A 24047-nucleotide genomic window follows, 5' to 3' on the forward strand; every position below is an offset into this window, starting at 1 on the left:
GAGGTGCCGCGGCGGCGGTGCCAGCGCCCGGCCCGGGAGGATGCGGACGCGCTGACGGAGCTGCCGGCTCCCCTCTGCCGCCGTGCATGGGCGGCGGGCGGCTGCCGCCTGCCTCGCCTCGCCTGCCGCGCCGGTGAGCCGGGCAGGGGTCTCCGCCGGGCCCGGGGGGTGCGGAGAGGGGGAGAGCGGCCACCTGTGAGTGCCCCGCTCGCAGCCCCGCCGCGGCCGGGAGCGGCTCCCCGGGACCCGGGCAGCGCGCCCGTGGCGGAGCCGGCGACCGGAGCTGGGCGTAGGGGCGGCGGGTCGGGTGTGTGCGGGTCCGTGCCAGGCGGGTCCGTGCCGGGCGAGTCGGGTCGGTGCCGTGCGGGTCGGTGCGGTGCGGGTCGGGTCGGTGCCGTGCGGGTCGGTGCGGTGCGGGTCGGGTCGGTGCCGTGCGGGTCGGGTGTGTGCAGGTCTGTGTGGTGCGGGTCGGATCGGGTCGGGTCGGTACCGTACGGATCAATGCGGTGCAGGTCTGTGCGGTGCGGATCAGTGCCGTGCGAGTCAGTGCGGTGCAGGTCGGGTCGGGTCGGTGCCGTGCGGGTCGGGTGTGTGCAGGTCGGTGCGGTGCGGTGCGGTGTGGTCGGGTGGGTACCGTGCGGGTCGGTGCAGTGCAGGTCGGGTCTGTGCGGGGCACGGGAGCCCCGAGCGCGGTGCCGCGGGTCGGAGCGCTGCGGGGCCGTGCGGGGCGGGTCAGCAGCGGGGAGCGCGGAGCGGGGAGAAGCGCTCCAGTCCCACGGGCGGCCGCGGGGTAACGGGGAGAGAGGGAGAGGCGGAACGTGCGCCTCTGCCGCGGCTTGTTTCTCCACATGCTTGTTTGTTCGAGTAAAGGGTGTTACGGAGAATTCACTGAGAAAAAGGATTCTCGTTTACAAAAACACCACCCAACTCGTTCGGCAGCCGAAAGGGCTGTGTGAAGGAATCCTGATGAATGAGCACAGCGCTGAGGGAGTTGTTGGTTTGTGGGCTGCGATCGCCTCAGCTATTTGTTTATGCCTTTTTTTTTTTTCCAAGACAACTTTTGAGACGAGGAAGCGACTAACAAAGCACAAGTTTAAGACTATGCTTTTGCTTGCAGCCGAGCTGAAGTGAACACTGAAATCCTGCGTTTCCCATCAGGTAGCAAATAGCACACATACGATTACTTTTAGAGAATGAAAGAACCTACTTTGCTCTGTAAATGAGGACTATGTTTCACTCAGAGCAACGGGTGAGAGTATTTTCCATCTGCCAAATGAACATACCACAGAAATTTTCTTTTCATCTGGGACAGAGCCGTGTTTGTGCATCTCTGAATATGGCTACAGTCGTGGAGGGCAGTTGGGTTAGCCTGGACGTAGCATTAACCCCTCCATTAACGTAGCATTAACCACAATAAGCAATGCACAGAGAGAAATTTGTTTCCATTAGTCTTTTCCTGACTGAGATCTTTACTGCAGTTGTACTGTCAGTACAGCAATGAAGCGCTTCAGGCTGTGGGTTCACATCTTACTGAAGGATCCAGGGTTGGTGTTCACACCTGCCCTGCAGCCTGCCTGGCTCACAGCACAATGCCTCCTTATGAGGAGCCTGTGAAGGAAGGTGAAGCGGGGAAATTCTGCCTACGCACAACTAGGTTCAAGCCAGTGTTTTCCTTCTCTTAGTTTTAATGAGTAACAAATTTTTTGCCCAGAAAAGAATCCAGCTCACAGCTCAGGATTTGGATAATTAATACGCCATTTAAAAAACATGTTTGCAGAGTCAACATTATGATTACAAAGAGAAAACAAGCAAACAGGGAATAACTTGACCCGGTTTTGTCACTTTCCCATTCTAGCCTGACAATTTGTCAATCAGGTGGAATTTCCTCCAATGTCTTTGGTACACTGCTTTAGCAGAAGAAATAATATGCAAATATAGTTACTACTTTCCCTCCCTTCTCACAATGATCTCTTTGTATTAAGCAACAGGCTTTTGCATAGATCAGGTACCAACCCCAGAGTGTCACAGGCTCTCTCATTTCTGAAATTATGCCCCTGTGTTTGAGCCTATTTAACCATTTCTATTTAGGAGAAGTTGGTCAGAGAAGCCTTGATCCTATGCCATTCAAGGCAGGAAGAGCTCTGCCAGGACTCCAAGGAGACCAGTATCTGCCTCAGACACAGCCCTTCCTTTTGCTTCTTAAACGTGCACATTCTTTGGAAAATTCTGTGAAATAATCAATTTCGTGAATTTTCAGTCTTCAAGGAAAGGCTTTATTGCAAACCCCAGAAAAGCTGCCAACAAATAACATCCAGCTAGAATGAAGTAGACTGATTGATACCAACAGGTCCTTAAAATCTCATCTCAGTCTTTGTCCCTCTTTGATTGCAATTCTTCAGGGTCTGGGACCACCCCTCCTTCATGGTCTGGGGAGAGCATGACCAGTCTGCATGCAGAGCAGATGCCAGTGCTGGAAGAAGCTGTGGTCCAGCAGGATAATCCCCTTCTCTCATCAGTGTGCATTGACTGATCCCACAGTGTTCTACCCCCTAGTGCCCATGTCCCCATAGGACTAGGAGAAAATAGTCCAAGTCCAGCTCCTCCATTGAGACCACTGCAGCTTGTGTAAGATGTAACCTGAATTTTCAGCTGAGTTCAGTCTCTGACATGCACACACATAAACTGCCTCTGTGCAAATACTTAGTAGAACTCTAGATTCAGAAGGTGAATGTTAATTGGTTGGCAGGAAGACTCACAGTCTTGTTAATGCATATCTGCTTTCAGTGTTAATGACTCATTAAAAAAAGCCATGCTGATTTTCTGGTTTTTAGTGATTTCTTTATTTTTAGATGTGTGTTGTCCTCACCCTCCATCTTCCCCATTCTTACTGTAGTAGGACATAGTGTTCTCATATCCTCCATCTTGGGCTAGGGCAGCTTCCCATGCTTGGAAATTCAATTGAGGTGATGGAGTTTTAATTTGTGGACAAAACCAGCTGCATCTCTGGTGTTAGGTTGTGATATCATGACACCTGTGGTTGTGCTGGTAATTGCCAAGAAGGAATATTAATAGCCACTTAATTGTCTTTGTTCTCTTAGGAGTCTCTGGTGGGTTTTTGTTTGCTTGTTTTTATAAAATCTTACCACTTTTTCTTTGTTTGCCTTACCTAAATCCTCAATATTATATCAAGTTATAACACTGATAGCGCTGTATTCTAATTTTCCCAAAGCTACCAGGAAATAACTAATTTGTCTCTTAAGTAAATACTTTTCTATCTGACTGCACCTAACCTCTTACCCTACTGTGTTGCCTAGAAATGAGCCCAGTGATAGACTATCCAGAGTATTCTTTCACGGTGCCAAAAAGACATCAAACATTTTGCAACCCATTTCCCATGACATTTCCATCTGAGAATCATGTACTCTATGTTGATGCTCTAAGATGTTTTTCCCCCACTCCCTTGCTTGAATTCAGAACTATCCAAAAATACCTAGGGGAATGGTAGAAAGAAGCACAGGAAGCCAATTTTAATCTGTCACTGATTCCCATGGGTGCTGCAAGGTGAGGGACAACTGTGGTGTGAAATATTAGGGGTGAGAGAATCATCATCTTCCAGAGCAGATCCCAGAAACAAAACCATTTCCTTCTAAAAGTCTTTAGTAAGGATTTCTCTGAGTTAAAATGAACAATATATTTATTTGTAATGTGCTGGATTTGTAAGGTTGTGGGAAATTAAAGCCTATGCAAAGTCATGCTGCTCAATACAGGTGTTTCTGATCCCAAAAGCAAGTTCTCAGATGAGAGTATTTGCACAGCAAGTAACAGAAGAGATACCTCTAAAACATTTAACAGCTTGTTGAGGCTTATCTCTAATTTTGATGGGGTGTTTTCCTAATGAGCTCCTCTCACGTCAATTAGCTGCCGAATCTGTTGTTAAAAAAATAAATCCAAACTTTCTCTTGGCACACAGTTCCATGAGGGCTCTGTGGAGATTTCCACGATGTCGAGGTCTACCAGCAGTCAGAGGAGCTGGCTTAGTCATTCTTCCCATCTGCTCTACCTCTTCCTCCCTCCGCTGCTCTACACATGCTTCCTGGCTGGCTGCTCCCAATCCCCATCTCTGAGCATCCTGTCTGGCTGCCCCCCACCCCTCCTGCCATACCTATCCCCTGTGGCATCTTCCATGAGGAAGCTCAGGTAGTTCAGTGCTGAGATCAAAGAGATGAAATAAATGAGCTGCTTTAAAGCAGCCAGGGGAAAAGAAAAAGCAAAAGGAAGAATCCACCAAGGAAGCACCCATAGCCAGCAGCATAGCAAAAATAATTTGAAAAAAAATTAGAGTCGAATCATCCCCAAATCATGAGTTTCCTTTAAAAATTGTGATAGTTAAACACAGGAACATTTTAGTTCTTTTTACTTCTTCTTTGACCATTTATGAATCAAGTTTTTAGCTCCTCTTTGCCATAGGGCCAGCAGAAGCTTGGGCAGCTACAGCAAGCTGGAAGTTGAGGTTTGTGTGTAGCCATGGCGCTCCAGGATCCAGGGATGTCTGAAGAACAGTGGCTCCCCAAAGGCTCATTGTGCAACACCAGGAGGCGAGGACGCTGAGTTAGAGTCATCTGCCAGCACTGGCCCTTTGCAAGCCTGTGTTTTGTAGTGTTGGGAGTCCACAGATGAGTGTCTGAGAAATTCCCGAGGGTGATCCTTACCCCAGTAGTATCTTTGGAGCAGGAACGGTAAAAACTGCAGCTCATCACAAAGTTAGTGGTGAGAGGCAGCATGGTCTGGAAATAGCAGCCTCCTACCCCTTTTCTCTCTCCCAAACTACGTGCTGTGTCTCATGCTGAAATGCATCAGCTCCTCCACTTCGAGAGCCGTTTCATCTCGCTGCTTCCTGAGAGAGATCGACATCTTCTGCGGAGCACACGCTGCCGGGGAGAGGAAGGCAGCTTTGGCCTGCGGAGAGCAGAACTCAAGTACTGCGTGGGTGGCCGAAGACAAGAGCTTCTGAAACGAGGGAACAGAACAGATCTCTAATCTCCAGACTCTGACACATATCGCACTTCTCTCAGTTGCTTAGGAAAGATTTGCATCCAAAAAGAAGTGGGAGGTTTAAATAGGAGTTCATACATTTATCTTCTGCGGTCCGTGCGGTGATTTACATTTTGCTAGTCCCATGGAATCCACAACACTTCATGAAGTGCATTCATTATAAACGTGCAACCAGGGGAAGCAAAGACTCTGTCCAAGTTCCTACCTGCAGTATCCAAAAGCTGAGCTGAGGTGCAGTCAGGGAAACAAGGCTGTGGGCTGTCACTGATGTAAGTGCTTGTTTTGGGTTGTACCGAGATGCTGAAGTCACTGTCCCACTCTGGTAGAGTACTGGGCATGGTCCTGCCTGTGGATGGCCCAGGCCACCTGGGTTGTTCTCAGCTATAGTTCCATCCTCCTAGGACTAACAAAAGACTGAGATATGCAGGAATTGGATCTACAGAAGCAGCTGGCCATGGAAAATGTGAACTGGCATTCCTTGCAGGGACATGCACCTTCTTGTACCATGTGAGCAGCCCATGGCTTCATCCACAACAACTGCGGCTCTGTCATGGAGTGCCCACTCCTCCACATTGGCTGAACTGACAGCCTGCTCTGCTGCAGCAGAGTGGCCTGAATAAGGCACCCTTTCTTCTTCTGGGTGGAAAAACCTCCTTTGACCTGTTTGTTTACTGGGACTTGCTGAACAGGGTTTCCTGTGACCCATTGAAATTTTCCACTCTGCAGAATGCAAGCAGCAGAGCATTGCTTCTCCCACCTCTCGCCATTCTTATGCACTGCCTGTCCCAATTCTCCTTGTAATCAATAGCAGGGGTTTCTTTTTGTAGCACACACAAAGGCTTGAGTCCTTGAATGAAGACGAGTTTGCATTTATCAGGGGCTGTGGTGGGGTGAGGCGGGAGGTGGGGTGGCTGCTAAAGGCTGAGCTCCTGGTTTGTTTGTGGCATGTCTGAATCAGTGGGAGCCGTGTTTGTGCTGTGATTGCACCCAGAGCTCTGTCCTGGTGCCACCTTGGGGGTGTCCATCCAGCACAATTTAAGTACAGGGCTGGAAAAGCCCTTGGGATTGACCCATTGAAATAAGGAGGGGAGGGCTCCTGTTTCTGCCATGCCAGAAAAATGATAGATTTTCAAGTGAAGTTCAAGGCCAATTTCTGCCTCATATCTAGGCTTTGTTAGAAGGTACACCTTCAATGTGGTATTGTTAGGCTGTTATCATAATATTTCCATGAGTGCTCGGTGGGAAATGATTACTTTGGGAAGCCTGGGAAGGGAAGAGGGTGTCCTGCAGTCCCTGCTAATCTAGCAGCAGCCCTGGCATCCTGAGGTCAGGTCTCACTTTGCCACCCAGTTGTCTCCAGCACTGGGGCAGCTGAGGGAGAAGGGGTAATGTTCCAGAGTAGGAGGAATCTCTAAATAGAAGTGCCCTGATTTTGGAGGTGCTGCTGCCTGTGGGAGAAAACTTTGGGGCTCGGAGCCTCTGAGACATGCTCCTTTATCAAGTGGGCTGCTAGGATTGCAGCCTGTGGCCCAGTTCCTGTTTCTGTTTTAAAGCACACTTGCTTTAAAAACATCTACTTTGCAATTCACAGTGGATTTATCCCAAGGAGAGGACTCTGCTGCTGTGCCTGGTGGAGTCCTCTGCCCCCATGGAGAGCAGACTCAGGAGAAACAGCCAGGCTGGGCTTCCCATACACTGCAGCTGACCAGAGCTGCTGCCCAATATCCCACATCTGCTCTCCCATGAGTGGTGAGACCACCCCACTGGGACAGGCTGTAGAAGTTCCAAAAATGTAGTTTGTTCCAGATGCTTTCCAGAGAGAAGAGAGAAGCCCAGAGAGCACCTTTTCAGTGCCTGGGCTTGTGACCCATGCCACCAGCACAGGTAGAGATTCATCCCCTTGTGTGAGCTAGGGGCCCTGGCTCTGGGCAGAGAGGCACCACTGAAGCATTCCTTGGTCTCACTGGTGAAAAACTTGGAACATCTCAGGACTTCCTTGCTTGATGCTACGGCTCCTAAAGAGGCAAGACATGAGCAGCTCATTGGAGTAATACCTAAATTAATTGCTCTTTGCTGGGAGGTATAGCCAGGCTCTGCAAGCCCAGACGAGGGGTGGCCAAGGCAGTACCACTGGTCTTGGAGACTTGGGACTTGACTCGGTTCCTCTTAATGACAGCACAGCTGTGTGGGTGCTCCTGCAGCTAGAGAAGATGTTGGTTATCAACTTGAGGCAAAGGAGGGCAAGTTATTCTGGCAGCAGAAGATGGGTGGGTTGGAAGAGGGTGCATTGAGCAAATGGGCTCCAGGCTGGAAAGCAGCAAAGGTGGGTAGAAGTATGGGACAAGAAAAGATAACCAGAGAAAGGCTTTTCTTGGGTAATTTCCAGATGGTTTCCTTTGCAGTAAAAGCCCTTTGCAAGGTCTCAGTAGCTGTGCCTTGTTTCTAAAAGATTAGGCAGTATCACAGAAGGAAGGGGTTTAGTTTATGTTTGTCAGCCACAGAAGGTAATCACATCTATTAGGCAGGTGAAGTGAGTATTTTTTCTTCAGAGAATAAATGCATTCTGGTGGTTCTGTACTGGAACTGGAAACGCTGAACTCTACAACAGTCTTGACTGGGAAGAAGATTTTCTGTTTTTAAGTATGGCTGTGGTACTGGGAGAAGGGACATTTTCCATGCTGTGGTCCTGAAGTGAACTTTTTTTTTAATTACAGGTTTCAAGTAGCTGAGCAGCAGGGGCTGACATCCCCTGTCCAACACTGCATGCACCATAAGACAGAGTTGCCCAAAACACCAGAGAGGGGATTGGGCTTGAGTCAGTTAAATCCAGAAGTCCTTTGCTGAGACTGGAAAGCAATGGATGTGGGTTTAATTAATTCAGTACTGCATGGGTCCTTGTATACCACTAACCAGTCATCTGAAGATAACTCTGAATAGAAACTGGCCTGGCTTGGATTCCAACCAGTGACCATGTGGTGCCTGGTTCCTTATCTCCTACACCCTTTTGTCTCTCACTGGCAATGTAATAATTACTCTGTGTAGTAATTGTTCTTATTACATTCAGTCTTTTTTGAAGGAGACATTGAAGATAGGAGACATTGAATTCAAGCTGAATTTTCATAGGTTTAATAGCAGCAGCTTTGTAATGGTAGTGAGATAAAAGTCTTCCCAGAGCATTGGATAGCATGGTATCAGATGCTCCCTTGTTTTTATGAGACAAACATTGAGTGGAGTCACAAATTTTTAAGGGACAAAACATTATCCTCCCTGATGTTGGTTTGGTCATTGGTTAGGAAGGAGAATTGGCAGACAAGAATTAAACCTTCTGGATTGAATCCTGGGGATAGAGAAGTGATTTCCTGCTTCCCTAATTTTCAATAAGCATGGCCTGTGGCACGAGAAGAAACTCCAGAATGCAATACACAATTTTCCCTCTGTCACTGTTTTTGAATAAAATCAGTGTGCAGTTAATCCAGTGTAATAAATCTTGGTAGGAAGGCTTCCAGAGCAGGTAGATTTGTTTAATCATTTGGGCTGGAATCCAAACCACTGGAGGATATAAAATATATATACTAGTGCCATTCACTTCACTGAAAACACCATTTTCCCATCCAAGGAAATAGCTGTGGCTGGCATGAATATATATTTGGAAAGCTGTAGAGCTAAACAAATTTCTCAGAAAATCATCTCTGGCCTAGATACTGACTATATTTACGCACTGTAACTCCTGAGGCTCATCAGCTAAGGCTTTCTGACAGAGAAGTCATCAGAAATCAGTGATTCACTCTTTGAAATGGTGGGATCCTCACTCCTGCTCAGTAGGCTCCCTGTCTTGATACCAGTCAACATATTACCTTCAAATGGGAGTAGATATTTAAAAAAATCACTCCCCCTGTGACTTCCAAAAGAACAGTGCAGTAATGCAATGTTAATGGATCCTTCTTTGAGCATATGTTGTCTTCTTTGTGTATTGATCAGTAGAACTGTCTCTCACTAAGCAAACTGATCCTGCCACATAAGGGAATACATTTTTTATTTTCCAATTTTCCAACTATCCATACAATTTCTGTATGGGAGGATTTCAGAGTGTCCCAGTTTCAGCAGTTTTTGTGTAACTCAGACTAAGGAATAAGGTTTAGCATCACAAAGAGTCGGATTGTGAGGTGTTTCAGTTAGCTTTAGGTGCCTTTGATACATTAATTGCCTCAGTAATTCACAAGGTGCTCTATGAAGATCAAATCCCACCTTGCACAGAAAATGGTACAGACCTTCACAGTGGGGCTTTCTGCAGCAAGCTTTCAGCAGAACTCTTTCACACCAGTGCCTGCCAGCCTTGTCCCTCTGGTCACCACCTCTGACTCTGCTCTGTTGTCTCTTCCAGGCACTTCTAGGGTTTGACTGAGTCTGCACACACTCCCTCAGCAGTGCAGGTGCCTGCAGCAAGGACAGTTTTTGGAAGTGACACCGTGGATGTGATTGAAGGTAACGTGCTCTCTTCTCTCACTGCCCTGTACTTGCTGCTTATCCTCCACAGAGCCTCCTGCTCTGGCTGGCATCCCCTTTGCTGCCTGTCCTGGCTGGGGAGGGAGAGCAGCATCAGGCCTCAGTTCACTGCATGTCTGAGAATCCCCCAGACTGATCCCTGCTTCAGGTAACAGCTCTCCCTAACCATGTCTCAGCTTGTCCCATAAAATGTGTTTGTGCCCCTGTCCTTAAGGAAATACTTCCTTGCATCACATGACCTGCCTATTTTCCATGAGTGCTGCACATTTTTGAGTCCTGAACCTGGTCTGCATTCAGATACTGTTTTTTCCCCATGAATTTCACAGGTCAGTTTTGCCCTCTGTTCAAAACCTAAAATAAAAGTGTGTGCATTGTTTCTGAAGCCTTTCCCATGGGAGGTGGTTTACCACTTGTCAGGCTAAATATTGCTCTGTATGTTACTGACCTTGTTAGTGCCATCACAGGCAGCAGAAAGTGATCTGTGCTTTTGCTCCGTGCCCCTGGAAGAAGATCAGCATAGTGTGGTCCTGGGACTGTAGCACTTTAGCACTGCATTTAAGATAATCTTCTCTAAATGTAGTTTTGTCACAGAAATGCAAGAACAGATTTCACTTCCCCCTCCCTTCCCCACTGGTATATTTATGCTTAATTAAAACTAGGGGAAGTAATGTATCTCTTAATTCACTGACACAAGAATTTTAAGGTTCAGAGCAGATGACTCATCCACCAGAACAGAATTTATCCTTTGTTTGTAAATGCTATTTATTGCCTTGTTTTGCATCACTATGGCTACTGTATGTCATTGGTGATACCAGCATCTACCATACATAAAATGAATGCAAGACTGAATTGAAGAGCTGTAGTTCTTATAATTGTTTGAATCAGCCACTTTTCTGTTGCATGTCAGTCAGTACATCTCACGTAAAAGCAACGCTAAAAGTGGCTTAATATTTTCCATCAACTCTGGCTGAAAAGCAAAAAATTGTCCAGTGCATAAATGTTATCACAGTTTGAAAAGCCCTAAGCAGCATCACCAAGCCTGTTGTTCAGTTTATATGGCTTTATAAACAACTCAGTGATGTCCTACAGGAGATTTTGAAGTTTCAGTGAACTGATTTGCAGTGACATTCTCAATTATTTTACATCTAGTTACGTTTCCTGTTAAAGAGCTAGTTAAGCTCGTTAGAAACATGACTGCTTTCACAGCCCATATAGACCCTTCTGCTTTCCTTCACTATTTCAAAGTGAAGACTGGGAATAATTAATCTATTCCAGTTAAAGCCTAATTATTTTGGCAATTGCATGGCCCCATGTTCTATTCTGAAACACATCAAGTACAATCACTTCTGCTGTCCTATTCAATCAAAGCCTTAAGTTGCACAGATTTTCTGAAATGGCCTGGGCTTCAACAGCTTGGGAGCTGATTCACTGAGGCATCTGCTGTAACACTGGCAGGACTGTCACCATTTTTCTAGCCCAAATCATTTGTCTTTGTCATTTACAAATAATCTGCAGGGTATAATGTGGTCTTAGGGAAGCACGGAGCCCATTATTGCTCAATAATAGAATTTCGTGAGGTCTTAACATCTTTGAGCTCATATGACACATTGACAGTGCATGTGTGGATGTATAGCTCGAATTTCCCATGGAATGAGGACAGAGAAGTATTTAAACATTTGCAATGTATTGAATGGCTGCTAAAATAAACCAGCCAGCTCTGAGTGACGGCAGGAGTCTGCTGCTGGCTAGCAGGGACCAACCCCCAGGACACACAGCAGTGGGCATGGCTTTTCTGGGGTTGCCAAGACTAAGACTTCATAAATACTGACCCCATGCAAAGCCTCCAAGATTATTTCCATCTAGACACACACTTTCTCATTTCCTTTTCCCTGCAATCCAGGACAGCTGGGCTTAGGGTGCCGAACCCCAAAAAGGATGCCAAGAGAAAGCTGTTCATCTTGGACATGCTCAGAGTGGTGGGCCCAGTGCTCCTCCAGGCTCACAGCTGGCTCTGGCTACCACAGGGTGTGAAAGCCCTGCAGAGCAGCTCTTCCCAAAGAGCTGGGCTGGGAGAGCATGGTCCTGCTATTGTCTAGTGTGGTCATTTCCAGAGGGGTAGCAGGAGGGGTAAAAAGGCCCCTCTGGGAACAAGGAAGAGACTGGGGCCAGAGTGGGAAAAAAAGGCAAGGATGGAATGATCACTAGGGGTGATCGGAGGGAGGTGATACCAGAGGAAGTGCTACTTTCCTTTTGGTCCAAGGGCACATCTCTGTTGAGTGCTGTCTAAGGTGGCAGGAGCAGCTGTGAGCAGGGCCCACAGTTATCACTGCTGGGAGAGGTCTCCCATTTCCAGGTTGCTGCTCCCTCAGTGCTGTTGTCCATAGGTGCCCAATGGTATGGCCTGCTGGATGCTCCAGGTATAAAAGCATGTGTCCAGAAAACCTATATATTGTACTGATGGGGTGTTTGTGCTGTCCCTGGGGAGTGGTACAGGTCCAAGCAAGGGCTGGGAGCTCAAAACCCTCTTCCTAGCAGGCAGAATCTGTCCCTCTTTTACTGTGCCATGGTTCTGGGAGGATTCAGGCTGTGTAAGTTGCAGCCAGTAAGCTCGGATCCAGAGTTTGGTTCAGCCTTTTGCTGGGTTTCAGAGCCTGGTTGTACTTTCCTGTTTCATGCATGCACCAGGAAGTGTGTGAATTAATTCAGTGTTGGTTGGGTCCAAGGCTGACCCTTCTGGGCTTTTCCCTATGTTGATGAATGTCTACAGACTTGGGTCCTGGTCCACAGCTGAGCTCAAGTGTCCCACAGTTCTGCCATGCTTTTTCTTAAATGTGATGCAGTGGGAGTGAAAGTCTCTGCACTATCATGCTGCTCCGTGCTTCAGCTAATTAAAGTCATTGTGAAGGGTCTTGTAGTAATTGCAGATATTGTAAAATTTAGTTCTGTCCAGTAATTGGTAATGTAAGCCTGAAACAAGTTACCCTTAAGATGTTGTAGTTGGCATTTCTCAGAAGGTGCAGCAGTTACAAAGAAGGCTTTTGTGTGTGCAGCAGGACCAGAATTAATGGCAGCATTTAGTCGTGCCTGAAGGAGTGTTTGCTGTGGCAGGTGGCAGGGCAGCCTGATGGATGGTGCCTACATTGTGTGTGCTGCAGGAGGCTCCAGCAGCCACCAACTGCACTACCTGATGAATGCCAGCTAAAGAGAGTGAAAGCCCCATGCCAAATCTCTCCAGGGCTGATGTATTAACATTTAAAATGAACATGGCCCCTTCAGCTCAGAGTGGCTCTGTTTGCCCCTACACACTTAATATGCATTCTGGAGATTTCGGGCATCCTCAAATATTTCCATGGAATGCTGTATTTATAAATGGCAAATGGAGGAAAATCCCAACGTGCAGCTGCCCAGGCATGGGCTGGATCGAGCTCTGCAGCGAGGGCTGTGATGGCTCTGGCTCTGCTCTGGCTCTGTTCTGGCTCTGCTCTGGCTCTGCCTCTGCCTCTGCCTCTGGCTCTGCCTCTGCCTCTGCCTCTGGCTCTGCCTCTGCCTCTGCCTCTGCCTCTGCCTCTGCCTCTGCCTCTGCCTCTGCCTCTGCCTCTGCCTCTGGCTCTGGCTCTGCCTCTGCCTCTGGCTCTGGCTCTGCTCTGCCTCTGCCTCTGCCTCTGCCTCTGCCTCTGCCTCTGGCTCTGCTCTGCCTCTGCTCTGCCTCTGCCTCTGCTCTGGCTCTGGCTCTGCCTCTGCTCTGGCTCTGCCTGTGCTCTGGCTCTGCCTCTGCTCTGGCTCTGCCTCTGGCTCTGCCTCTGGCTCTGGCTCTGCTCTGCCTCTGCCTCTGCCTCTGCTCTGGCTCTGCTCTGGCTCTGGCTCTGGCTCTGGCTCTGCTCTGGCTCTGGCTCTGGCTCTGGCTCTGGCTCTGCTCTGGCTCTGGCTCTGGCTCTGGCTCTGCTCTGGCTCTGGCTCTGGCTCTGGCTCTGGCTCTGGCTCTGCTCTGCCTCTGCCTCTGCCTCTGCCTCTGCCTCTGCCTCTGGCTCTGCTCTGCCTCTGCTCTGCCTCTGCCTCTGCTCTGGCTCTGGCTCTGCCTCTGCTCTGGCTCTGCCTGTGCTCTGGCTCTGCCTCTGCTCTGGCTCTGCCTCTGGCTCTGCCTCTGGCTCTGGCTCTGCTCTGCCTCTGCCTCTGCCTCTGCTCTGGCTCTGCTCTGGCTCTGGCTCTGGCTCTGGCTCTGCTCTGGCTCTGGCTCTGGCTCTGGCTCTGGCTCTGCTCTGGCTCTGGCTCTGGCTCTGGCTCTGCTCTGGCTCTGGCTCTGGCTCTGGCTCTGGCTCTGGCTCTGCTCTGGCTCTGCCTCTGCCTCTGCCTCTGCTCTGGCTCTGCTCTGGCTCTGGCTCTGGCTCTGGCTCTGGCTCTGGCTCTGGCTCTGGCTCTGGCTCTGCTCTGGCTCTGCCTCTGCTCTGGCTCTGCTCTGCCTCTGCTCTGGCTCTGCTCTGGCTCTGGCTCTGGCTCTGGCTCTGCTCTGGCTCTGCTCTGGCTCTGCCTCTGCCTCTGCTTCTAGCTCTGGCTCTGCCTCTGGCTCTGGCTCTGGCTCTGCTCTGGCTCTGCTCTGGCTCTGCTCTGGCTCTGGCTCTGGCTCTGGCTCTGCTCTGGCTCTGCCTCTGCTCTGGCTCTGCTCTGGCTCTGGCTCTGGCTCTGGCTCTGCTCTGGCTCTGCCTCTGCTCTGGCTCTGCTCTGGCTCTGCTCTGGCTCTGGCTCTGGCTCTGGCTCTGGCTCTGGCTCTGCTCTGCCTCTGCTCTGGCTCTGGCTCTGCTCTGCCTCTGCTCTGCCTCTGCTCTGACTCTGGCTCTGGCTCTGCTCTGGCTCGGCTCTGGCTCTGCTCTGGCTCGGCTCTGGCTCTGGCTCTGCTCTGGCTCTGCCTCTGCTCTGGCTCTTCCTCTGGCTCTGGCTCTGCCTCTGGCTCTGCTCTGGCTCTGGCTCTGCTCTGGCTCTGCCTCTGCTCTGGCTCTGGCTCTGGCTCTGCTCTGGCTCTGCTCTGGCTCTGCCTCTGCCTCTGCTCTGCCTCTGCCTCTGCTCTGGCTCTGGCTCTGGCTCTGGCTCTGGCTCTGCTCTGGCTCTGGCTCTGCTCTGGAATGCTGCCCTGTCCAGCAGAACCAGGCCAGCTCCATGGCCAGCACCGCTGCCTGTGGTGCCAGGTGGCACAGAGTGATGCTCAATGAGCACATAGGCACCTTAGGTTCCTAAGTCCCTGATTTAAATGAGATTCAGGTGCCACACAGTCCCTGATGCATTTGGAAGTCCCACTCGACACCTCTCCAAACACTCAGGCGAGTAAAGACTGCTGAAAATCTGGTTCTTAGACACCAATACAGCTGGTGTGTCTGGAATTAACAGCTTAAAAAGAAGTGCTGGCTCATGACTAAATGGAAGAGACATCTGGAAGAGCAAATATTGAAGACATTACAAAGAATCAGAATAAGAATTTAATCCAAGGCTGATATTTCTACCAGTTACTTTTTTTGGTCAACAGATGCAATTTCTGAGCTCATATATCAGTAATAAACTGATTGCTGATAACACTGGAGGACTCCAGTTTCCAATTGACGCCTCTGGAACTCTGGGGGGGTCCTCTCTGCTGTTCCAGGGACAGCTGGGGTTGATGCCCTGCTCAGCATCACAACATGCAGCAGTTGCAGTTAGCTTGGAGGCCAAGGAAATTTTTTTTGGACAGCACAGGAAGGACCGTGTAACACAATTATTTTATCCAATATAAAAAGCCAATAATTTTTGTTAAATGAGTTGTGGGGCCAAAGCTCAGAGCTGAGGTGTCCCATTCTCTTTTACTATTCCCAGCATGACCGAGGTGATGAACACCCGCGAGCCGGTGATGGAGGAATTCGCGCTCGGCCAGACTCCTGAGGAGGAAGGAGGCCCTTCAAGCCAGGTAACTTCAGCAGAACTGAGAAGTGTCCTGAGTTGTTTGTCAAAAGCCATTTAATGCAGCCAATAACTGTCCTTAGGGTAGGTGTTGAATTGCAGAGTACTGCTGCCAGAAGAACAAGCCCTGCAATACGTGTTTGATCCTACACAGGTTCTATTATTACAAGTTAAGAGTTGGGCTGAAGTGTTTAGTGGGCTGCCAGGTCTGCGGGGCACAGTGACAGCAATGCCCAGATCCTGCAGGGATGCAGGCACAGAGGCTGTTTGTCACCAGAAGTTCAGATCTGAGCAACTACTGTGCGATGGAGGCATCCAGCCAGTACTGTGCCAAGCTTTTACACAGCCACCCTTGAAATGAACTGAGTTGCTTTAGGCTCAGAGGGAGCTCCCTTTTTAGAGCAGAGACCATTTGAAATGATTGGCTAATTCACAGAAATGGCTGTGGCATCACAGCAGCACCACTGGTCAGTGCCATTTGCTGGCAGGTGCAGGAGCATTTTGTGTGCCCAGGCAGTTCCACACTCCCACTCAAGCACCCACCCGTGCTGTTCATTGCAGCAGGAGGGATCACGATGTCCCAAGCCCCCCTTGTGGCAGCCCCCACATCACAGTTTGTGCTCTGTGCTTGTGCTCATGACTCTGTGTCACTACCAGGGACCAACCACATAATGTGTCCTGGTGGACCTGAGCTGCCTCTCAACACAATGTGTAATGTTGGAAGCAGACTCAGAGGGCTACTCCAGGAGCAGCCTCTTGCAGGTGAAAATCTGGCATTTGGAAGCCAGGGAAGTCAGAACAGAAATTTGCAAATTCCTTTTGGATCACTTGTTCATGTGGTGAAAGGCTTTGTGCATTTAAAGAGCACATGGGCTTTGCTGTGCCTCAGAGGCTGCACAGGATGGATGCTGCTCACTCAAGGAGCACATTTTCAATACTCTTTTTCTTCTTCTTCACAAAGTTCCAGGTTTTCAGTGTTGTATTAGTGTATGCTACCCAAACTCTGCCCCAGCCCTGACTTCACCTGTGTATGCAGGGCTGTTCTATGGTGTCTCTGATCATATGCCCCAGAGTTTTCCCCCAGCTCCTTTACCTTTCCCCTCTGGGAGAAGGTGTTACCACCCACATTTTAGTGACAGCCACCTGAGGCAAAAAAAAAAAAAAAAAAATCAAGAAGAAATGAGATATAGCACAAACTCAGTGACTCAGTGGGAGAGCTAGGTTCCTTCCAGCAACTTCCAAGCACTCTGTCCAGGAGACTGGTCCTTCTCTTCCTGCAGTCTCCTGCCCACTCATCACACGCTCCAGCTTCTGCAGAAAAACACAGCAAGGCCCAACAGGCAGCTCTGCTTCCTGCCAGTCCTGACTCATTCCTGGAGGGACATGGTAAATACTGGGCTCTGGTGGAAAAAAAATTATGTGGTTGATGTGAGAAAAGACCATATGAGAATGATACAAACAAAAATAGCCACAGCTGAGGCCATACAGGTGCCTTTCCTAAATTTTCTTGCAGCTGTAATAATCATTTCTCAGGCCATTTTTAGATCTTTCCGTGTCATTTCCTAAGGCTTCAGAAAGCAGATGAAAAAGGAGAATTTTTGTTGTATTGCATCGCCCATCCAGGGGCTGCCAGCAGGTTTGGGGATGGGGTGGCTCTCATGCAGCCTCTGCCACCCCAGCAGGCTGCACAATAACTGGGGAAGAGGTCACTGTCACCTGCCTGTGCAGCCACGGGAGGAAATGCAGCGATTTGCTCACAGTTTTATGGCTATTTTCTGCCAGCTGAGCCGTGAGGCTGAGGGAGCTGGGCTCCACAGTGGGTCTGCAGAGGAGGGCACTGCTGCTCAGCAGGTCTGTGAACCTGTCCTGCCCAAGGAGACCTTGTCTCATATTTGGTTTCCAGTCAAGACAGCTGCCATGGAAATGTCTTTCCAAATTATGAACAGCTCAGGAGAAGCCTGTGTCATGGGAAGTTGGGCAGCTCTTTTCTGATGGGCGGCATAAGCAGCATTGCTTGGTCAGGATGAGTTATAAACTGTGGGTGCAGCTCAGGGTGGCATCAGAAATGTTTGCCTTCAGTGATTCATGTGGTCGAATTCTACTGAATGCACTTTCTCACAAAAAAAAAGTTCCTAATTGTGTCTCATTACATTAATATGCAATGTTTCTCACCTTAGTATAGATAGCAGAGACCCTGGTTCAGTGGTGAACATGCTGCAGATGTGTGGGGAGGTTCCCACCAGCCCAGAGCAAACCTGTGGCAGCCTCTGAAGTTAAACTGGGATCATTCTTGCTCTCAAGTCCTGGTTCAGTTCCTTCACATGCACCATGATTTTATTGTTAGAAATGAAACACAATGAAATAAAATAAAAATAAAACTCAGCTAGCATGGAGAGATTTGTAGCTTGTTAGTTAAGGTATATGGAAGTTGGAGGATCCAAGAGAAAAGGTTTCAGTGAAGCAACAACAGTTTCTTATGGTAATGTCTTGGAGGAGCTGGAATGATATTTCCTCCAAAAAATCCCTAAAACAATCCACCAGAAACAAAACTATTCAAAACAAAGTACCCTGAGAGATTTAAGTGATCCAGCTATGTTGAAAACAGGAAAGCACTTTTATGTGTTACAATATCCTTCACTAAAAAGCTCTAGTTCAGCTTCAAGCTTTAACCACTGTGGAGTGTTTGATCTGCAGCTTCAATGTGACAAATAAAAATAAATAGCTGGCACGGTCCTCTGTGTAAAGATGTTCTCTGGGGCTACCTGTTTTGCATGAATGCATCATAGAATAGTGTTCCACATTGCAGAAAATAGCTCTGCATCGTGGTGGCTTCTTAATAAACTATCACTGCAAGAAAACGTGAATATGGTATCAGAGCAAAAGGACAGCAGCCAGAAAGGCTGCAGCAGCCATTTAGCTCAGCCTTACAGCAATGACCTTGGTGTCCCAAAACCCCACCAGAACTGAAACAGAAGTGTTTGGCAGCATAACAAATTTTCTCTCCCAAGTCTCCATTTTCACTGTTCATGTCAGATCACACGAGTTCAGGCAATCATCTCCTCAACACACTGGCAAGCAAAGTGGGTTCTTTGCTCAGGAAGGGACAGCACGTGCAGGGGGGAGTGTGCTGAGACTTGCAGCCTCTCTGCACTGTGCTTGGCCAGCAAGGAGCTGGGTTCAGCTGGTTTTGAAATCCTCCCTGTGCAGGGCTGTTGATCTGCACCAGCTGGAAGAGGATTTTTTAATGGACATGTGAGCGCATGTCAAATGTAGAAAGGACGTACTCTGCTTGCTCTGAGTATACATCCCTGCACAAAGCTTTGATGTGCATCCCCCAAATGTCTCCCCAGGCCTTCCCAGACTCCCGTGAGAAGTACCCCAAGCTGTCCAAAAGGCTGCCTTCCATCGTGGTGGAGCCCACCGAGTCCGGGGAGGTGGAGAGCGGGGAGCTGCGCTGGCCTCCTGAGGACCTCAAGTCAGCGGAGGACAAAGGTCTTCATGGTGACCAAAGAGCCTGTGTCCAGCAACAGCAGCAGCAGATGGATCTGGAAGGTCTGAATGAGTAATTTTCATCCTTGTTCCCCATAGGAAAGTAGCTGTTTCAGACAGTGCTGTGCACTGAAATTAACAATGAGACAAACACTTGAAGGTGCCCAGAAAACATCTGCGCTGGAAGAGTCCTGTGGACTGAAAATTTTGTTGTAGATTTTGATCAGTGGTGTTTTCATCTGCATCAGTCACTCACTTGGCCAACAGGCAGCCAGTGCACAGCCAGGTCACTCTGGGGAGCAGTAATCCTGGTCAGTAGCCTGTATCTATCCCTGTCTCCTACCCCAGAAGGGAAATGTTTGATAGCTGCACGTTTTCAAAGAATCCTGGTGTCCCAGGAGTGTGTCAGTGCAGCAGGAACTCACAAATACGTACCCCTGGCTGGTAGTGTCACTGTGGGGTAAATACAGGTAAAGGTAAGACCTTGTCTAAGTGTAGCTTGCACAGGAAGTGCTCCAGTGAGAAACTGGCCTATTTATTTCCTTTTTTTTTAATCTCAGTGCTGTCCTTTTCTCTTGTAGAGTGACCTGGTTTCCATTTCAGTGCACCAGCATTTGCCACCCAAACCCCCAGACACAGCAGCCAGGACAGGGTGCAAGATGCACCTTCCCTTCCCTTCAAAGGGGTGATGACAAAAGGTCTTGAAGTGTAAAATCACCTGCTATTGCAGTTGGCATTTCTGGGTGGTGACAACCATAGGGTTTGATCATTCACGAGTAAATATGAGCCAAATCTATTTCCTGACTTTCAGGTTATATATTGTGGTTTCTCTGTTGGTTCTGTGCCTTGGTTTAGACTCATTATGTCTTCAGGCCTGACAACTTAATCAGATTTCCAAGACTGGGTGGCCTTCCCGTGACAGTGGCTGTCCACAGGGGTCACCTCATCTCACTAATATCTTAACTGAGGTCTCAGGTCCCATGTAAAGTCAGACTGTGATGCACTCAGAATTCCTCACTCCAGGTTTAACTACTGGTTTGCAAGCAGAGAAGATTTCTTGTATCAGGTCTGATCACCCTAACAGATTACCTGCCAGGTAGAGCAGGTAATCAAACAAGGCTGCACCTATATGGGGAAATAAGTGCTGATGAGCTGTTTCTTTGCAGATACTTTAGCACACCCAGCTCAAGATGTGGAAGACAGTACAGATACTCTGGAAAGCAGAACTGAAGAGAATGAGTAGGAACTCCATGGCCTCAGAAGTGAAACTTCATTGTGAATGTTGTTGGAAAGCTAACACACTCTGAAGACATGTCAAAGTAATCTGTATTTAAATCTGCAAGGGTTTTATTTAGTTAGTACCTGGTAAGAAGCATCTGGGCTTTAGAACTGTTCTTCTAACATTTTGATTTTCAGGCTGGGATTCATATTATTTGTTTAATTTCCCCTTGGGAAACAATGGCATGTGTTAGGAAATACAAGGCTGTCAAGGAAAAGATGCTCCTAATTTTAATTAGTGCATTTCATTGGTTTTATCTTTTTCAAGAAAGGCTGCTTTCAGGTGTCAGCATCAGGACAAAGGGGTTGTGTTTCTACAGGAGGAATGTCTTAAATCTAAAACCTTTCTTTTTTAGCCATTTCAAACTAGCACTGTGATATTACGGACAATAGATGTAATATAACATCACCAGTTGATTTTGTAACTTTTGTATAGAGATGCAAGGGCAAGGTTTGCCTCCGGGCTGCCGCCCTGGGGCAGCCCAGAGCAGTTCTCTCCCTTTGGCTAACCTGTGCATATTTGGATGAACCAGCCTTTCCTTAGCTGCCTTTTCAGCAAGGCTGATGCCTTTTGGAAGCGCTTTCTCGCTGTACCTTAACTGGTGGATGAGCTGGTCGCTGGTGTTTGTGGCTGAGGCTGTCTGTGGTGGGCTTGGTGAGGTGGATTGTGTGTCCATTCGCTCTTCAGGCCAGGTCCAGCTGTGGTGTGGTGTGCACTTCTCACCCTTAACACTGGTGAGATGGCTCCTGCTTCCCCCAGGGCTGGCTTTGTCCCACCTTGTTATCAGAGATTGTTGTGACATTACTCCTTTGGTATGTTTGGTGTAGGTGCAGGAGCACAGCTACTCCTCCCTTGCCCTGAGCAGGGTGGTGATACGGGGTAGGTGGCAGGAGCTCCACAGCACATCCCAAACCTGTGCTCTGTTTTGCCTGCCTCCAGGTTTCCCCTGAGCCACCTGCAGTAGGAGGGGTGTGGTGGAAGGACAAATACCTCCGTCCCTCCTGGTCAGGTTGGCACTGCTGGCACGTGTGCCAAGGGGTGCCCTCCTCACCTGCAGCAAGGCCCCCTTGCTTTGGTGGCACTGTCCCCTCCTGGAGCCCTGAGCTCATGGTGGGACAAGCTGTCTCTGGACACCTCTGCCCTCCAGTGGATTTTCCTTGGGAATTTGGGGGTCATTTTGACAGGACTGAATCCCTTCTTGCACAGGGACCTCCTAGAGACTCCCTCCACTGTCCCAGGAGAAGCACCAGTCTCAGCCCGGAACACGACCTGTTGGATGGGCTGGTGGGGGTGGATACTGCCTGTACTCAGAGAGGTTTGACTGTCAGTGATGAGTGTCCTGGAAGCTGCAAAGATGGCTTTTTCCATCTCTGCAGGGCTGGATGGGGTCTGTACTTCCAATTAATGTTGCGTCCAGAAGAAGCTGCTTGCTGTAGGTGGAGTGAAATAATAGGATTTCTTCCAGCATTAACTCCTAAGTTGACTTCCAAGTGCTTTCTTTTCTCCAGTAATAATTTTCGCTAACAACAACTTTTAATTGTGTGATGGTTGATAAAATTTACTGGCCAGATGTATGAATAAGTTTTTACCTTCTTAGCAACCAAATTTAATATATTTACTTACAAAGAATTCTGTGCAATGAATGTTTATTACAAAAGAAAGAGACTATTTTACTTCAAAGCAACATTAATTTATGTACAAAACTATAGCTCATTATTTGGGGTGTTTGGGATCTAGGACCCTTTTTATAAGCAGTGTAGTACAGTATAATGTGATACTTAAGTTAAACTTCGCTCTCTGAATCTATATAACAATCTGTTTTGCCTTCTTGATGTAGACTTTCTTGCCTACACTGTTAGAATTACTTTGTTGGGTGAGTGGGATTCTGGTCAGAGCACCAAATTTCACCAGAATAACTGAAGGTATCAAGAGCACTTCCTAAATCTGGCTGCTGTCCCTGTCACCCCCCTCACTGGTGACAGTTTTCTGGTAAAGCCAATGAAGCCAGCAAAGCTGGAGCTCCGTGTTGGCCCAGGAGCAGCGAGGGGAGGGGGTCCCCAGCTCGGACCCACCGTGGCAGGAGGAGAGCTGTGCTGGCGAGGCAGCCAGGCTGATGGGAGGTGCTCTTTAAATGCTGCTTTTGCATCGACTGTCAAGAAGTTTTACAAAGCTCTGGGGAGAAAACAACAGCAGTGACGACATATTTTTAGCTGTGTGATTTCCTTCCAATCTGCATCTGCCCAGCTCTGTGAGGAATGACGTTAGATGTATCACTTAATTTGCTTTTTGCTTTATTAAAGGAAAACCAGTTGTTTGAAACACTTCCCCCAATTTTCTGTGCTCTCTATCTGCTTTCAGACGCTCCCTCCCTTCCTGCTCTGGATGGCCCTTATCCTATTTCCACCTGAGGTCAATGGCACTTCCCTAAATATGTTTCCCAAAGAAACAACTAAATTCTACATACACCCTGAAAAAACGCCACACAGGCACCAGAACTTTTTTTCATCCTTGTACTTAAAGCTGCAGCCGGTATAGAAATCCCAGATTTCCTTCTTCCAGCCTAATTACTCCTCTCTTTCCTTTCCCCTCTTTTGTGCTGCTCCCCTGAAGTATTTTACCTGAAGCAAATGCAAAATAAAGCTTTCTCCTAAAGCTGTGTGGCCTCAGTTTAAGAACCGTGCAAAGCCAAACTCCTCCTCCCATTTTTATTTTTCTGACCATGGGCCAGAGGCCCTAAAACAGGAAAGCAAGATAGAGAGAAAATTGTTTTATACAAACAAACCCTATTTATTCAACTTGCAGGTCTATGAATGTCCACTTACTTTGTCTGTGTGCAAGTGTTGTCTCTCTAATAAACTCAATAGTTGTTTTGTATTTTTTTCTGGATTAAAAGCTTTGTAGAAACTAAAAAGAAAAAAAAGACATCCAGTCATATTTTTCTAGTCTAGCTTGTAGAATATTTAATGTAGTGCAGAAAGGAAGTTTTATGGAGTAAGACATTGTTGAACTTTGCTCTAATTCAGTTCTTTCTAATTTTGTAAAATGCCACCTGTACATAATACTCGACTAATGTATGTCCTGTAGATGTATTTCACCATTTAGCCTATTAAATGCCTATACTGAACTGATTGGAAGTAGCAGTGTATCCATAGTGTCTTTGTTTAAACATGGAAAGGGTTAGAGGTGGTGGTGCATGTCCTACCACTAATACAGGGAATGAAGCCCACTCTAGGGCTGCCTTTGCTCCATGGCATGCAAATCCTCACCCAGGCCCTCCAAACCACATACTCCTGCACAGACAAATTCAGATTTACATCAGGGACAGCTGCTGTAGCCATCTCTTCTTCAATCCCTTCCCTGAGCAGGCAGCTCAACACTCCCTGCTCCTGTTTGAGGATTTGATCTCTGCCCTGCTCACCCTGCTGGTGCCCTGCCTTGCTGTGCTACCAGCGAGGGTAGCATTGGCTCATCTTCATTCACCTTTCTATGCTATGCACATTTTTAATGTTTTCTGGAAAGGCAATTGTGGAGCCCAGCAGGAACTCACATTACTGGAAACCTACACCCTGTGCAAAGAGAGCAGGGTCATGTAGCAGAGAAGATGAGAGGCAGAGATAGTCTGCTAGTGAACAACCAATTTTTTCCCAAAACATCAAATTTCCAGAAAACAAAGGATCAGATAACTGGAGGGTGAAGCTGTATCTTACTTACCCAGCTCACAGCAGCTGCTGCTCCCTGAGATGGGTAAGTCCCATGGCAAAGGCATTGCTCCAGGTCAAAGGCAGTTCCCTGCCACTGCAGGGCT

The 24047-nt window shown here is 48.2% G+C and overlaps 1 protein-coding gene across 1 annotated transcript; it reads left to right on the forward strand.

Annotated features, from left to right (window-relative positions):
* On the forward strand, positions 1-23379 carry LBHD2 (LBH domain containing 2). The gene is made up of 5 exons (XM_066551799.1): positions 1-133; positions 9434-9534; positions 15391-15481; positions 18825-19026; positions 20130-23379. Exons 3-5 carry the CDS (start codon positions 15392-15394, stop codon positions 20204-20206), a joined length of 369 nt encoding a protein of 122 aa, XP_066407896.1. The 5' UTR covers positions 1-133; positions 9434-9534; position 15391; the 3' UTR covers positions 20207-23379.
* Positions 23380-24047: the final 668 nt, after the last annotated feature.

The sequence above is a fragment of the Molothrus aeneus genome, chromosome 6 (assembly GCF_037042795.1).
Source record: "Molothrus aeneus isolate 106 chromosome 6, BPBGC_Maene_1.0, whole genome shotgun sequence".
NCBI lineage: Eukaryota > Metazoa > Chordata > Aves > Passeriformes > Icteridae > Molothrus > Molothrus aeneus.

Excerpts from the sequence above, each read along its gene's own strand:
- LBHD2 (XM_066551799.1), top strand. The coding sequence starts at position 15,392 with ATGACCGAGGTGATGAACACCCGCGAGCCGGTGATGGAGGAATTCGCG. Across the intron at positions 15,482-18,824 it reads AAGGAGGCCCTTCAAGCCAG|GCCTTCCCAGACTCCCGTGA; the intron begins GTAACTTCAGCA and ends ATGTCTCCCCAG. Across the intron at positions 19,027-20,129 it reads GCAGCAGATGGATCTGGAAG|ATACTTTAGCACACCCAGCT; the intron begins GTCTGAATGAGT and ends GTTTCTTTGCAG.